Source organism: Rosa chinensis, chromosome 2, assembly GCF_002994745.2.
Source record: "Rosa chinensis cultivar Old Blush chromosome 2, RchiOBHm-V2, whole genome shotgun sequence".
Classification (NCBI taxonomy): domain Eukaryota; kingdom Viridiplantae; phylum Streptophyta; class Magnoliopsida; order Rosales; family Rosaceae; genus Rosa; species Rosa chinensis.
Genome location: NC_037089.1, coordinates 35,835,466 through 35,851,755, shown reverse-complemented (window position 1 = coordinate 35,851,755; position 16,290 = coordinate 35,835,466). Strand labels below are relative to the sequence as shown.

The following is a 16,290-nucleotide window of genomic DNA, read 5'->3' as shown; positions in this document are numbered from 1 at the left end:
TTTCAGCTACGTTCATGGCGCCAATGAGCTCATGAAACCTTGTGATACGTCCTGCATTTACATCAATCCGATAATTCTTTGAAATCATCAATGCAGAGATGGGGAAGGTAGAGAGAGTCTTCTCGATCAACATCGTATCAGTTATGGCTTGCCCACAATACTCCATCAGAGACTTGATACGAAGAGCTTCCGAATTATAATCAAGCACCGACTTGAAATCACAAAAGCGGAGGCTATGCCATCGCACTTCTAAATCAGGAAGCAGGGAGTCACGAACGTTGCCAAATCGCTGCTCTAGTTCTACCCATAGCTTTCTTGGGTCTTCCTCATTGAGGTATTCATTTTGGAGCGCGTCATTCATGTGCCTTGTCATGAGAATTATGGCTTTAGCTTGTTTTGCTTCAAAAGCAGTAGCTTGCTCAATTGAGAGTACGTTCTGACCAGGCTCTTGGATGGTTTCCAGAATTCCATCAGCCTTAAGATGTTGGCGCACATCTCGGACCCACCTATGGTATCCTGCGCCAGTTGTCTCGAGTGGGACAAAGCTCGACTTGTTCAGGTAACTCATCCTGAAAAACAACACAAGATTAGGGTTAGTTTCGGAGCGAAAAAGGCTACCACGAAAAACTATTAAATTTCTGAGCGTAGTCGCTTCCAAGAAATTAGAAATTTTCTGAGCGTAGTCGCTTCCAAGAAAATCCGATTCCAATAGGGGTTTTGGATTAGATCGAAATAACGATGTATGTACGTGGTCGATCGTTTTCTTCTCAACAAACTCTAAGTTTGGAGGACTCTACAAGCTCCAAGCTTGGAGTGAGCGCGAACCCCCACAGTTCGGCTTTTGCTCTCCCCTATGTAGAGAAAGGGGGGGTAGAAGAAGGGATTTTGGAAGTCCCCGAGAAAAGAAGAAGCAATTGAAAAAGAACTTCAAAAACGGGAACTTTTAGAAAAAATTACCTTAAAAGATGGTCGGAAAAGGCGCCGCCGGAAAGTTACTGTAGCGGGCGGAAAGTACTGTAGCTGACAGGAAAAAGTCGCCGGAAAGTGGCTGGAAAAGTCGCAGGAAGTTGGGCGGAAAAGTCTCCGGAAACTGGCCGGAAATGTTGACCGGCGTTGACTGGAGGGTTGACCGGCGTTGACTGTGGTTGACCCGATCGCTGACGTGGCACTGGTGCTGACGTGGCTCGCTGACGTGGCTATTGCTGATGCTGACGTGGATGATTGCGTGGCAGATGACGTCAGGGTCTTCTGCTGCTGGGCTTCAGTTTATTGGGCTTCAGGCTGCTGGGCCGAGTACTTAGGCTATAGGGGCTTGGGCTGACTGCAGCTGGGCCTAGGGTTTGACCTAGTTGGGTTTTGTTGACCGAAGCACAGATAGGAGGTGCAGGCGGCGGTTCAGCGGTTCAGTTGGTTCAGGCGGCCGGTTCGAGTCGATCTAGACCGGTTCCGGTGGTGATCTTTTGGATCCGATGGTCTGATGTCCGTTTGCAGCTTCTGGTGGAGTTTGGTGACGGTTGACAGGGAGGAAAGTATCGAACCGGGCAGAAGGGTTTTCGATACTTCCGGTGGCCGGTTCGGTGGTTTACCGGCCGGTTCTGGGGGTGGGGCCGCCAGTTCTGGACTCCTGGAGTTGAGATCTTGAAGGTGGGCGGCGGAGGTTTCTGGGATTTGAAGGCTACGAATATAGGATTTCAGGGTTAGGGCTCGTGCTGATAACGTGTTATAGAGAAACTGAATTTGAGAGGAATTTGCTGTGTATTCTCATTGATAATAGGGGCCTCTTTATATAGAGGATTACAATGCATAGAATCTCAATCATACAAGGAAAGTAATTCTACATTGATTAGGATTCTAGATCCTTCTAATTAAATCCTATTACCACTAGGTCAAGTAACCTAGAGTTTGGGCTAAACACAAATTAGGTTTTCCTTCAACACGAATAAGAATAAATGTGACTTTTAAAGAATTTGAGTAAATGAATTATTATTCGATTACTTATTATTGGTTTTAATGTTCATTAAAGGAACCGAACATGAATTCTCGGAGTTGAACAAATGTTCAAACTTAAAGGATCGTAAGAGGTTGAGTAGAGCCTAATACACGAGGATTCTACTAGACGACGATTTTAGCCAATTCACAGTGAGTGGACATTTGTTTATAAATTAATTATGCATGCAGTATTTTATTATTTTCCTATTGAGATAATATGTGATTTATCGATATTTCTTGAATTATACTTTAGACGATTTACTAATGAGTTTGAGTTCAGAGTATTTAATTGAGGAGGTAAATATAATAGCGCGTGCATGCATTATTTGGTCGGCAATACCCTCCGATGCGTCATCTAGTCGATAGTATCCTCCAAATGACATGAGGTAGTTAGTCTACAGTACCCTCTAACTATCTATGATTAGTCGGCAATACCCTCTAACCATCGCCTCCTCATCTGATTGGCAGTACCCTCTGATGCGTCCCTGGTCAGCAGTACCTTTCGGGTGACATGAGATGACCAGTCGGCAGTTTCCTCTAGTCATCGCCTATTTTGAGTTATCATTATATATTTGAGATAGACGAGATTTGAGAAAAAAATTTGAGATACTTGATTATACGAGTATTTAACAAAAGTTTTGAGATGAGATTTACAGTATGATTTGAGCTTTCAGATTTCGAGATTTCAGTATCAGAGACTAGATAAGAATAATTTCACGAGATTTTACTACATGCATGGTTTTAAGAGAAATCAAATTGGGAAAGCATTAAATAATTGGTATATCTTATTTACAATTACTTATTTTCGTCAACTCACTCTAACGGTTTTTCAAATGCTTTTCCCTAGGTTTTTTGGTTTCTCATGCCCAGTCTGCAGAGTAGTTGAGGTCAAGCTTGCATAGGAGTTGAGGCATAGTGACCACCGATTCCATCTTCTTTGTAGATTATATGTTAACTTACTTGTACTTTATTCCATGCCAATTCATTTGTTTAGATTGCTCTGATGATCATATTTTAGTTGTGTTAGTAGAAAGATAATTTGGTATTCAAGATATGAGTTTCAAATTTATTTTATACTGTTTGTTGGAAAGAGGTTTATGAATTGTGGGGAGCAGGTAGGCTCCAGGAGTTGGGGACGTATAAGTTTATTGAGGAGTGTAAGATTGCCTTTACAGGTTTTTGGTAATACACTTTTAGGAGAAGTTTCACTAAATTTTTAGTAGAATTTCTTTTAATGTAGGTCCCGTAGGATCACCTCGGATTTCAAGGTGAAATTCAGTTTTGGTCCTGTTATAGTTCCCAAGAATGAATGTGAAATTTTGTTAATGTTAAAAGGACAATAAGCTATTGTGTGCTTATCATTAAAAATGAAGTTGGTGACCTCTCATCTCATGGCTGGTACCAATTACATTAGCTTCATACATGTTCTTGTCGGTGGAGCTCTAGCCTTAAAATACGTTAGTTGTCATGCAAGACTCTCTAATATACTATTTAGATTACTCTAATCTTTTCTTTCTTTTAACGGATATATATATATATATATATATATATATATAAGATTTTATCTAGAGCGGAGCTCCGCTTTGAAATTAACGTGTGAAGTTCGAGTTTTCGGTCGCATATCCATATATTGACCGTTCAGTTTTTAGGTACTAGTGTATAGCTGCAAATTTTGCAGAGATGATCTATACAGTAGTACCTAAAAACTGAACGGTCGAGTTGTGGATATGCGACTTAAAAGTGACCCAAAACTCGAACTTCACACGTTAATTTCAAAGCGGTGCTCCACTCTGAATATGATCTGTATATGTATATATATATATATATATATATGTTATTTACTCTCATCTTTGATTCCACTTTTTTTCAAAAGAGGTGCACTCGAATTTCAATTTTTACTGTCCTTGACCGAGTTATAGGCAAGAGTTTTACCTTGTAGTTGTATTTACAAAGAAATGTAAAATCACAACATGAAACTAAAATGGGAGCTTCCTTTTTGATAATTTCAAAAAAAAAAAAAAAAAAAGGTCTGCTGCATAGTTTGTGAACAAAATACTATGTTATCATAATATCACCTTCATGAATTCCATGAATTCATCGTAAGACTTCACAACATATTCGTAATGAATTATAATCAACTAACATAAAATTTTACAATATTCAGAAAATTATAAGCAAATGAAATATAATTCAAACCGTTCACTGGAAAATAATTTTTTTCCATTACTGTGGCCATTCTTTTCCACCAACTTTATTAATTCCCCAGGAAAATTAAATCACACTACCAAGAGGAGCTGTCTGGTATGTAAAGTGAGAAGAAATTTCTTACCAAACACACCGCCATCTTTATTTGGTTATTTTAATTCTGCCTTTATTAATAATAATTGATTGACGTATGTTATAGAGATAGCTATGACTCATGTCAGACTGTGCACATAAAATCTGTAGGACTAATCTTCTATCCGAAGTTTTGAGATCTACTCCCTTCCCTAAAACCTCAAAGGCAAAAATAAAAAAGCTGAGTGTCCTTTCTGAATTATAATATGGGAAAAGAAGATCCTGGGTTGGACAGTATTAGGCACCGCGTGTCCCACTCAGATTGCTGAGACTATTTTGCCATAAATAGATTACACAACTCCACATGTTCTGTTCTTCACTTAACTTTGTCGCTTCTCACTTAAACACAAGCCAAAGCTTCGTTCTTTCTTCTTGTTTATATGACCCAACAAGTCCCAAGCTCTAAAACTGAGCTCCATTGATTCTTATTGCTGCTGCTGCGTTAGTTAAAGCAGCTGGCTTAAGCAAGAAGAAGAAAGATGAAGATACTAGCTTGGCTGCTTTCTTTGCTACTGTGCTTCACATTGTGTTTGGGATACAATGTGAGCTACGACAGCCGCTCTTTGATAATCAATGGCCAAAGAAAGCTGCTCATTTCTGCTGCCATTCACTACCCTCGTAGTGTCCCTGCGGTAACTTTGAAAACCCACTTTACTCTTTTCTTTCAAAATCGTTCTTTTCGATTGTAGGTTGCTAAATCTCTTGGATTATCCATTTACTTGGTAAATTAGCAGCGCCCAACTGCTTCATTTGTTACTTTTCATCTCTATGGATTCGAAATTTGGAGTTGTTGTTATGAACCGTTTGTGGTAAAGGTTGCTAATTGTGTTACTTGGTAATTGATTTAAAGCATGAATGTGGTGTGTGTGTGTGTGTGTGTGTGTGTGTGTGTAGATGTGGCCGGGGCTAGTTCAGACGGCGAAAGAAGGAGGGGTTGATGTGATTGAGACATATGTGTTTTGGAATGGTCATGAACCGTCTCCAGGCAATGTGAGTCAAGTTTAAGGATAACGAAAAGCTTTGACATTCTCATAAGGGATACTTTATCTTGATGCATCAAACTGATTTGGTTTCAGTATTATTTTGGAGGACGATATGATCTGGTCAAATTTGCGAAGATCGTGGAGGATGCTGGAATGTATTTGATTCTTCGAATTGGCCCATTCGTTGCAGCAGAATGGTACTTTGGGTATGTCATTCTATTCCAGATTATAATATTGGTTGGTTTGGGTCTTTGGGTGTTGGCTCTTGATGCATAACTTCCTGGAATATCATGTTCATTACTCTTTTCCTCAAAACTCCTAAGACATGTTTGTTTGATACAGCGGGGTACCTGTGTGGTTGCATTATGTGCCTGACACTGTATTTCGAACTGACAATGAGCCCTTTAAGGTACGGAAGTCAAATTGTTCAACCCCAGTTTAGAAATGTTTGTTGAACCTCGTTCTAATATGGTCATGTGATTTAACTATGAGATAGGTTCTTATAACATAACTATGATAGGAATTGGATTTCGCCAGTTTGTATGCCTGTTGCATTCATGTATATCCATGTTATGATTTCCCCTGTGATTAAATAGGTACTTTCTTAGTTCATATACGATATGTTCTCAAATGGCATCCAACTGTATTGTTCACAATAACTAGACCGTTGTTTTCAGTTTATGCGGACAATATTCTTTTGTAATGACTTGTGCACACTTGAATGAATTAAACCCATTCCCTTGATAGTTTCTTCATCCTCCTCTCTCATTATTCTCCCTCTCATCTATATTCTCCGTAATATAATTGCTTTGGTGCTTCATCACATTATTTCTCATGTGAAATTCTATTATTTTCATCTCTAATCACCTTGTCTGCTTCTTCTGGTCCAGTATCACATGCAGAAGTTCACAACGTTCATAGTTAATCTAATGAAACAGGAGAAGCTTTTTGCACCTCAAGGAGGTCCAATTATTTTGGCCCAGGCAAGTAGCTTTCACTTTGGAAGTAGTTTGATAAATTTTTAACATGCTTATCCCTTATTCTACTCTAGGAAACATACTTGAGATGTGTAAAAGAAACATATATAACTGATGATTGATGAACCATGTTTCCTTTTACTAAAATGGTAGCTCTACGCCTATTAAGGCCTGGTGACCTGTTGGATAAGAATCACAAGACATACAACTCTCAACAAAAGATAAATTCAAAATTTCCCTTACTTTTCTTGTTCTTACTCATCTTCATTGTCCTATTGTTGATGTTCTTGATATTGCTTATATGGAAAGATTATTGGAATATTAAAATACACTTCCCTAAAGGATATTGTATATGAAAGTAAATTTTTTAGATGCATCTCTCTTGGAGACTCCCTCATATAGCAGACTTCTTATCATTTCTAAATCAGGATAACTTTTAATATAGCACTCATATTAAAGTACACTGCCCTAAAGGATATTGTCTATGAAAGTACATTTTTAGATGCATCTCTCTTGGAGACTCCCTCATATAGCAGACTCCTTATCATTTCTAAATCAGGATAACTTTTATCAAGCTATCAAGCTAAATTTCCATTGAATGTGATCCAGAAAACCAAAAAAAAAAAATGTTATTTTTTTTCCCTCGTTTTCTTTTCTCTGATTTCCAGTCATAGTTTTCTTGTTCCAAACTCACAACATTTGTTTTTTCTTTTATCAAGTAAATCGAGCGGAAGGTTTGGACTTTGGAAACTTGCTTTTACGTTGGTCTTCTTAGGCAAGATATAGAAAGAAAAAGAAAGAGATTTTCAGCTTTTTGCTTCAATTTCATTTATTCCGTCTTTCGCTGCAGATAGAAAATGAATATGGATACTACGAAAAAGATTATGGAGAGGGGGGCAAAAAATATGCACAGTGGTCTGCTAGCATGGCTGTTGCTCAGAATATAGGTGTGCCATGGATCATGTGCCAACAGTTTGATGCTCCAGAGTCTGTGGTGGGTATCTTCACTTAAAAGGTTTTTTAAGTCTGTAATATAAATACGGTTTGTTTATGATTATCAGATTAACTTGAAAAAAAGATCTAGATTCTGAGAATTGTGTTTAGAAATTATAAATAACAGTGTACAGTGTTTGTACCTTCTATTTTACTTGACCCATGTTGAATAATAACTATGAAAAATGATATAAAATTTGGAAGAACGAGAATTTTAACATTCTGCATAAAATATGATATCCACATGTTTCTTTTGCAGATAAATACATGTAACTCCTTCTACTGTGACCAATTTACTCCTATTTTTCCGAACAAACCTAAAATTTGGACAGAGAATTGGCCTGGCTGGTAATGTAGTATATCTTTTTTGTCTCTCTGTTATTGCTTTTTTATTTTTTTATTTTTTATATTACACTTTGATAGTCATCTGTCTGTTATTATTGTATCATCATCTGTCATCTCCATCAAAGAATTGTACTACTCTTTGTATAGTTTAGTAGTTTAAATAGATTAATTAACAATTGGTTTGACTCCTAAAGTTCCATTTAAATTTTGTATGTTTTTAAGCTGAGACCCATATTTTCAGTCAACGGTTAATGGTATCAATCTCTATATATCTATCCGTGTTTCTGCAATCTCTATAAATTATGATTAACATCGACATTTTCACCCTTTGCTTCATACGATTCATATGTGCAAAGCAAAACCTAATTTCATCCTTGCTCCATATGATTCAAGTGCGAAGCAAAATCTATTTCATACAATCAAGTGCTCACCATTTGTAGGTTTGCACATTTATGGTTGTGGGGATCAGAATGCACTATTCATCTCTTCTGATGACTAGGAAACACCATTTACTTTTATTTTTATTATACCCTAGCACATTTATTGTGGAATAGTTTCCTTTGATGCCAAACATCTGTGTTAACTGAGGGATCCATTGAACGGAATATCTACATTTCGAATATTTATGGCAGAGCTTTGTAGGGAAAGTTCACTCAATGGCTTTTGAATTATGTCATTATATCTCTGCTTCTTGACTATATGATGGTAGTTTCAGGAGAATTACAGGCTTGCCAAATGCCTCTAAGATGGCTGTCATGAAAAAGTTGATGTCTCTAGATTAACACTAGATTCCACATTTGATTCATTATCTATATTTTGGGTGTCAAATTCCATGCTTCTGATATGGTGTGCCATATAGGAAAATGTAGCTATCCTAGTCTCTGAAAATAAATAAATAAATATGACAGAGGATATGTAATGTGAGCCAATGATGCCATTGATTTGATGCTGATGAGAATATATTTCACATTTGGAATATTAAGCCTTGCATTACAATGTACAAACCTTCTCCATTGATTTGGGTTGGAGAGGGGTAGAGAGGTAGTCTGAGCATATTTAGAATATTTAATGCTAGTAACTATTCTAGTCCTCTCTTAAAACAAAATCTATTCTCTTGCCTCGATTCTTCTGTAAATGCATGGAAAGGCCATTGGCTGCTTACGATAATTTCCTCTTAGCTTATAACCACCAATCTCCCAATTATTTCAGGTTTAAAACATTTGGGGCCAGAAATCCTCACAGGCCAGCTGAAGATATTGCTTTTTCTGTAGCTCGTTTTTTCCAAAAAGGTGGCAGTGTACAAAATTACTACATGGTATTTCATTTATTTCATGTAAATTTTATCTCGTTGCAGTTTCATCAAGTTTATTACTTTGGTATTATTGTCGGCAGTACAATTATTGGCATGATTGTCAATGTTGTCATTTCAGTCTGACTTTTTTTGTTTTTTGGTGATTAGTATCATGGAGGAACAAATTTTGGTCGCACTTCAGGTGGACCATTTATAACCACAAGTTATGACTATGAGGCACCAATCGATGAATATGGTAAGCTGTTTCAGTTTACAGTGTTGTGTTCAATTTTTAAACATGCTATATGAATGTTGTGTAAGCCATAAAATTGTAGTAAACATTTATTTGTTATTGTTTTTAGGATTACCAAGGCTTCCAAAATGGGCACATCTTAAGCAACTTCACCTAGCAATTAAGTTATGTGAGCATGCTTTGCTCAACAGTGAACCCACTCATGTATCGTTGGGTCCTTCGGAAGAGGTATTTATGTTTTCTGATAATATTGGCTTCAGCATGGGTAGATTTTTGTTTTCCAAATAACACAAGTTTAAAACATTGGAAAACTCAGGCAATTTCGTCTTCAAGACCTTTGCATATTTTCAACATAATTATATCTGTGAACATAGATACTGAACATAGAATCTGAATGCAATATCTGTGAGGGGATATTTGTATTTGATTATGCTGTGATACCATATCTTCTGCCGTTTAACTCTTGTAACCGTTAGTTCTGTCAATTGCATTCTAATGTGATTTTAATCTATTTCACTACTTGGGTGACATTAGTGAACATTGCCTTCATTGCAGGCTGATGTTTTCACCAACTCTTCTGGAGCATGTGCTGCCTTTATTTCTAATACGGACGACAAAAATGACAAAACAGTAGTATTTCGTAATGTGTCATATCATCTACCAGCATGGTCAGTTAGCATACTGCCTGACTGCAAGACTGTAGTATTCAACACAGCAAAGGTAAATACTCAGTTTCTTGAGCCTGCATTCTTCCAAACATTAGGAATCCCAATCTCCTTCCCGCCAAGAGTTTGAATTAGAACTCTCTTGCACTTGGGTCTACAATTTACAGTACTTTGTCATGAAATATTTTTTTTGTAATTTGTGCTTTTACAAGTAACGTGCAGATAAATACTGATGAAATAGTTATGAGAAATGGCCTATGCTTATCCTTAATTTTGATTTATCATTTTGCGCAAGTAGGATTTATAAAATTTTCCAACAGGTAGCATCCCAAACCTCTGTAGTTGAGATGGCATCTGAAAATAAAGGCTTGAAAGGTCTTAAATGGGAGGTATTTGTGGAGAAAGCTGGGATCTGGGGTGAAGCTGACTTTGTTAAAACTGGATTTGTAGATCACATCAATACCACAAAATTTACCACTGACTATCTGTGGTATACAACAAGGTTTGTCTTTCCTCATGATGCATTTATCATCTAAACTGTCATTTGATCCAGAATTTCTTAAAAAGCAGGATTCTAGGGACATCCACCTAGTTCGTTTTTGAATGGTAACTTTACACCAATATACAATTGCCTAGACTTCTAAAAAGTAGAATTGTATGTTTCCACTAGGTCACACATGATGGGCACATTTTAAATTTCCCTCTGAAATTGCAAAATAGTAGTTTAAATTTCCTCCTCCTTTGCCACCTTACTAGTACACTGTTCATTAACCTTTATATGAATATCGAGGGCTGTTAGCCTCCAGAGTAGTTGTGTTTTAATCTTACTAGTTAAGGGACTTATTACCACTAAACACTATTTCAAAGACAAACTAATATCAGAATAGGCAAGGGAAATATCTCAAAGACAGAAGCACTGTAGCTTTATTTGTTCTTGACTTTGAGGTGGCTGTTCATTTTGAATTGATGGACATGCAAAAAAAAAAAAGAAAAAAAAAACATTGCCTGGATTTCATATAATTTACTTTGATATTATCTTTGGAGCTTTATATTCTATTTGACTACCTTTCCTTACATTGTTTTTCGCTCTCAATCAATTTGCTCATTAAAAGCAAAGTAATCTCTCTGACTCCTAAGATTCCCTAATGGCAGCATATTTGTTGATGAAAATGAAGCGTTCTTAAAGAAAGGAAGCTCACCAGTTCTTCTAATTGAATCAAAAGGCCATGCTCTCCATGCTTTTGTCAATGATGAACTTCAAGGTTATTTTCTCATTTAAAAGAGTTATGGTTTAGTATTTCATTTCTTGGTTATGTTCAGTTGAGTATTCATCTGGCAAATTTATGCAGATTTACTTCTTCTGTGTAAATTTTCTTCTTCAACACTGCTAGATATAAGCTTATGTCCTAAAGATAACTTGTGGCTATTTTTGAGACATGCTTTTGTGGCCTTTTCTTTTATTTGTATAAACCCCTCATTATTTGACTTGATACATATCCTATGATTACATTAGCAATACAAAATTTCACAATTTACATTCGATGTGTTACTTCTAGGGTTGCATATTGGTGATTGGTATTGTGTTGGATAATCTGACCTTTATACAGTAAAAGAGAAGATAGTTCATTCATAGACTAATGTGCATTCTTTTGGTTACCTATTGATGAGTTAATGTTCTAGATTAAATTCTTTTAGACAACCTCATGCTAGTGAATCTCATATCAGCTTGATCTTCAGATAGTGCATCTGGAAATGGCACGCATCCACCCTTCACTTTAAAGAGTCCTATCTCTCTGAAGGCAGGGAAGAATGAAATTGCTCTACTCAGTATGACAGTTGGTCTGCAGGTACATTTCGCTTCTCCTGATTGCCATGCTATATTACCTCTTAACTGTTTATTCAGGTAATAATGGATGCAGAATCCTGGTTTTTTTGTAATAAAGGGATGTTTCTAGTAGGTAACCTGAAAAAGCATTTGACCACATTGATGGGCGAGCCTCTACAATATGGTCTTCTTTTTTTCTTCAAATGATGATATCATCTTTAAAAAAAGTTTCCCGGCATGTATTTACATATTATAGCTGGCTCTTTAGCAGTCAATTCTTTATCTTTTTTGCTTTAATGCTACATTTTCAATGACTTAATGCTCTTTTCTTTGTACTCTTAGAATGCGGGATCATTTTATGAGTGGGTAGGGGCAGGATTAACTAGTGTCAAGATTAAGGGTTTCAACAATGGTACAATTGATTTGTCTGCACATAATTGGACCTACAAGGTATTTCATCTCTCTCTCCCCTTCTCTCTCCTTTATTTATTTTTTTCTTTTTATACTTTTGCTCATGGTAAACAAGAGAACTTTGAATACATCACTACCCAATGACAACCAGTTTAAAATGTTACACTATTTGAAAGACAGTGAACTTTAACTCGAAACTTTCATTTTCAAGGCTGATCTGTATTGTTTTCTCCATTTCCCAGATTGGGGTGCAAGGAGAACACCTAGGACTTTACAAGAAAGATGGCTCAAGTAATGTAACTTGGGTTTCAACCCCAGACCCGCCAAAGAAACAACCTTTGACGTGGTATAAGGTAAATACTTGATAAGCTGTCTTTCTTATGCCTGAAAGCTAAGTTATTCGTTACTAGTTTCCTTGGGTAACAGAGAAGAACCAATTGCTTTGAATATTGTAGGCTATTGTGGACCCTCCGCCAGGTGATGAACCTATTGGACTGGATATGATTGACATGGGAAAAGGTCTGGCTTGGTTGAATGGAGAAGAAATTGGAAGATACTGGCCTAGGAAGAGCCCTACACATGGATGTGTTCAAGAATGCAATTATAGAGGAAAATTTGATCCAGACAAATGCAATACAGGATGTGGAGAACCAACACAGAGATGGTAAAAAGGAAAACTAAGTGCCATCTTTATTTTCGAAATAAAAATTGGATAGGTCATTGTCTTTTGCTACTACCTTTTAATTGCTTTCCAAAATGATATGGACCAGACAGAAATTTATCAGAAATCGTAAAAAGAGAAGAGTATGAATAAGTCGGCCAGAGTCTGTATTTGGTTGTAGTGTATTAAGTGTATAAAGTGTTGCATTGTTATCAGGATGCAATGATCATGAGATCAATGACCAACCGATGAAGAACTTTAAAACCATCAAGCACAGGCGCTCGCGCACATGCACACACTCACACACACTGTATCACGTGCACACACACGCACACAGAGACACACACACACACACACTGTATACAATGCTTTTCTTTACTTTTTCAACCACCTACTTTTCAAGTTATTGATAACTTGTACTTCTTTATGCTATCTAATTCATCAAACTTTCTTTTAAAATAGCAGACCTCATCTTCATGGAGCTCTTAATTTCTATTTTTCTAAAATTTATCAGAGCAAACTGCATAAGTAAAAAGTAGCTTTATTGTTGCGATGAGAAAAGTCACTGATTCTGTTTGGAATAGGTACCATGTTCCACGGTCTTGGTTCAAACCATCTGGAAACGTTCTGGTGATATTTGAGGAGAAAGGTGGAGATCCATTGAAAATTGAGTTTTCGAGAAGGAAAATCTCAGGTGCCTGTGCTCATGCTGCAGTAGATTACCCCTCTGTTGATCTTGAATCTTGGCGTGAGGAAAATGGAACTAACAAAAGCATTTCAACCATTAACTTGAAGTGCCCTGAGAACACACGTATATCTACTGTAAAATTTGCCAGCTTTGGAAATCCTACGGGCTCCTGTGGATCCTACACCAAAGGTGACTGCCACGATCCTAACTCCACTTCTGTGGTTGAAAAGGTAAGCACTTCCAACTTTCTTGTATGGGAATCAAACTGGATGATATCACTGTCTTATATCTGCATACTTTTCCAGCCTTTTTTTCGTTATGTGCATAAACCTATTACAGTGATTCTCTTTCGTCTATATATCAATATTTTGTTGCCGATTTCTTAATATGCTTTCTACTTGCTGCAGATATGCTTAAACCAAAACAAATGTGCCATAGAATTGGCAGAAGAGAAATTTAGTAGGGGTTTGTGTCCGAGTGTAACGAAGAAGCTTGCAGTTGAAGTAGTGTGCGGCTGAAATTTTCTTTTTCTCATTGAAGAGCAGATTTATACAACGAGATAGAACGGAAGGAAGAGGAGGGGGAACGTGCAGAGAATACCACTATCGTCTTTTATTGTTGCTATAGAAGAATGTAGCAGAAGCAAAATGTGTTCCGTAAAATAATCTTATTATTTAAAGAGATATTGATTGCTTTTAGGCCTGGTGCCCTCTATTTGTTAATTACATTTTCGCCCTGATTAAGGAATGTATTGCTATCTCCAAATAAAGGGATACACTCATACAAGGTCGTGTCAAGGGAATTAAGGGGATTTAGAACCATTTGAAATTTTGAATGTGCAATTTTAAAAACAAAGTATAATTTCAATTAGGTCATATATTGTGAAAATTTAGTAATTGAGTCACATTTTTTATTATCCAATAAGATTTTGTGTCGTGAATTTTTTTTTGGGTCAAACAGACAATTTGATTTGAATTTTTTTTTTTTTCAAATAATAATTTTTTTGCACTATGGTCATATACTTTTTTTTATCATGTTTATGGTCATATACATGTAGGTAGGAGGATTTATGCCTAAAATTGTCAAAAAAAAACAAGAATTTATCATCATATAGTAAATCCTTTTATAGCAAATTACCTAAAACTACAATTTTAATCAACTATTTACCATCCTTAAAGCCCAGTGGCTGTATTCCCATGCGGAGTGACCATGAGGCCCATGCGAACGCTTGAAGCTCATGCAGGCATTTTTTAAATTTTTTATTAATTTCTATTAGATGAAAACTGATAGAAACACCCTTCTGCTATCATCAACAATATCATCGAGATCTGTCATCAGCTTCATTCAGAGAGAGAGAGAGAGAACGATCAGACCAAAAGATGAGAGATTGATAAGGATTTCGAGTTAGTTATGCAATTATAACAATTTGTTAAGCAATTGTTTGATCGGAATCGAAGTCCTTCCAATAGCAAATCTTGGGCTTTAGCATATGTGATTATTCTTGTGAGTTAAGGTCGCCGTTTAACGGGTCTTCAGTCACTAATAATAGTGAATTTGATTTTCACTGAGATGCTCACTTCACTTTATGGTGGGTTTCTTCTGTGGAATGGACATGAATCTAGTCCATATTGTTAGTAATCGAGTTACAATAGTATTTTGAGAAATTATGTTTAGCACGTCAATAACAATATCTATGTGCTACTGATTGTCACTAACAATTTTTTTAGGCAATGAAAAATGTTCCTATTGTGCTGTTGAAGATGCAATTATTCATTTTTTACCGAGTGTTAATAGCAATTTTTCTTTGTTACTATATATCAAAGCAATCTTCTTTTGCATTAAAAGATGTTGATGTTGATGTTGATGTTGTGTTAGTGATGATGCAAATACCTTAGTGTTATTGATTGTCAATGAAATATCTATTAGCTACTAAGATTCAGTAGCGATCTCTATTTGCTACTAAGGGTTAGTATGATATCTATTTGTTACTGAGGGTCAATAACAATCTTCTTTTGCACTAACAATACCTTTGTGTTATTGATTATCATTGAATTATCTATTTACTACTAAGATTCAGTAGCAATATCTATTTGATACTGAGGGTCAGTAATGATTCCTATTTGTTACTAAAGGTCAATAGCAATCTTTGTTTGCAATAGAAGATAATGTTGTTATGTTAGTAATGATGCAAATATTTAAGTGTGGTATTAACTATCAATGAAATATCTATTTGTTACTAAGATTCAGTAGCGATATCTATTTGCTACTATGGGTCAGTAACAATATCTATTTGTTATTGAGGGTCAATAACAATATATATTTGCTACTTATCCAAGTAATTTTCCATTCTTTATAATTGTTGGTTTTGGTATAGATTTTAGTCATTGGAATTGAGTGGCAAAAGATGGAAAACCTTGATCTCTGCATGCTAACGGGGAAGAAAGCTGACTAGGAAATGTGTAGAAATAAGAAGATCAAACCTATAGCTTCAAAATCTCGTGTTTTGAAGTCATATGATATTGTTAGTGTTTTCTTAGTCTACTTGAGCCAAATATTCTGTAACTATTATTTTTGTATTGAGAGAAATGAGTTTTTTTTTTTTTTTTTTTGAACCAAGTAATTCATTCATCTCAAGCCAGAATGGCATGGATACATACCTTCTCATGCCAAACTCAAGGGCAAGTTTAGGACGTGGTATGCTAGCATCATCCATTAGACAACCAGTGCTCACTTATTCAGCGAGCCTAAGAACTATGAAAAGTAACACATAGCAATTAGGCAATTTGCAGAAAAAAAAAAAAAAAAAAAACTAAACTAAACTAAACTAAATTTTCTCCTTGCCCTTAACAGTTGGGCTAGGAGGTTTGGAAAG

At 36.2% G+C, this 16,290-nt stretch overlaps 1 protein-coding gene across 1 annotated transcript; it reads left to right on the top strand.

The window, feature by feature from the left end:
- The first annotated feature begins 4,448 nt into the window (after window positions 1–4,448).
- Window positions 4,449–14,239, top strand: LOC112186849 (beta-galactosidase 10). Its single transcript, XM_024325385.2, has 19 exons — window positions 4,449–4,958; window positions 5,221–5,316; window positions 5,403–5,515; window positions 5,652–5,718; window positions 6,200–6,292; window positions 7,137–7,280; window positions 7,539–7,627; window positions 8,834–8,939; window positions 9,084–9,171; window positions 9,278–9,396; window positions 9,724–9,888; window positions 10,154–10,335; window positions 10,986–11,095; window positions 11,571–11,680; window positions 12,001–12,108; window positions 12,312–12,422; window positions 12,525–12,733; window positions 13,315–13,648; window positions 13,826–14,239. The coding sequence occupies exons 1-19, from the start codon at window positions 4,806–4,808 to the stop codon at window positions 13,934–13,936; spliced, it is 2,508 nt and encodes an 835-aa protein (XP_024181153.1). The 5' UTR covers window positions 4,449–4,805; the 3' UTR covers window positions 13,937–14,239.
- The last annotated feature ends 2,051 nt before the right edge of the window (window positions 14,240–16,290 follow it).

Bases quoted from the DNA above. Each gene is read 5' to 3' on its own strand.
- LOC112186849 (XM_024325385.2), top strand. From the start codon at position 4,806: ATGAAGATACTAGCTTGGCTGCTTTCTTTGCTACTGTGCTTCACATTG. The intron at 9,172-9,277 runs GTAAGCTGTTTC...TATTGTTTTTAG, and splicing joins GGCACCAATCGATGAATATG to GATTACCAAGGCTTCCAAAA. The intron at 10,336-10,985 runs GTTTGTCTTTCC...CCCTAATGGCAG, and splicing joins TATCTGTGGTATACAACAAG to CATATTTGTTGATGAAAATG.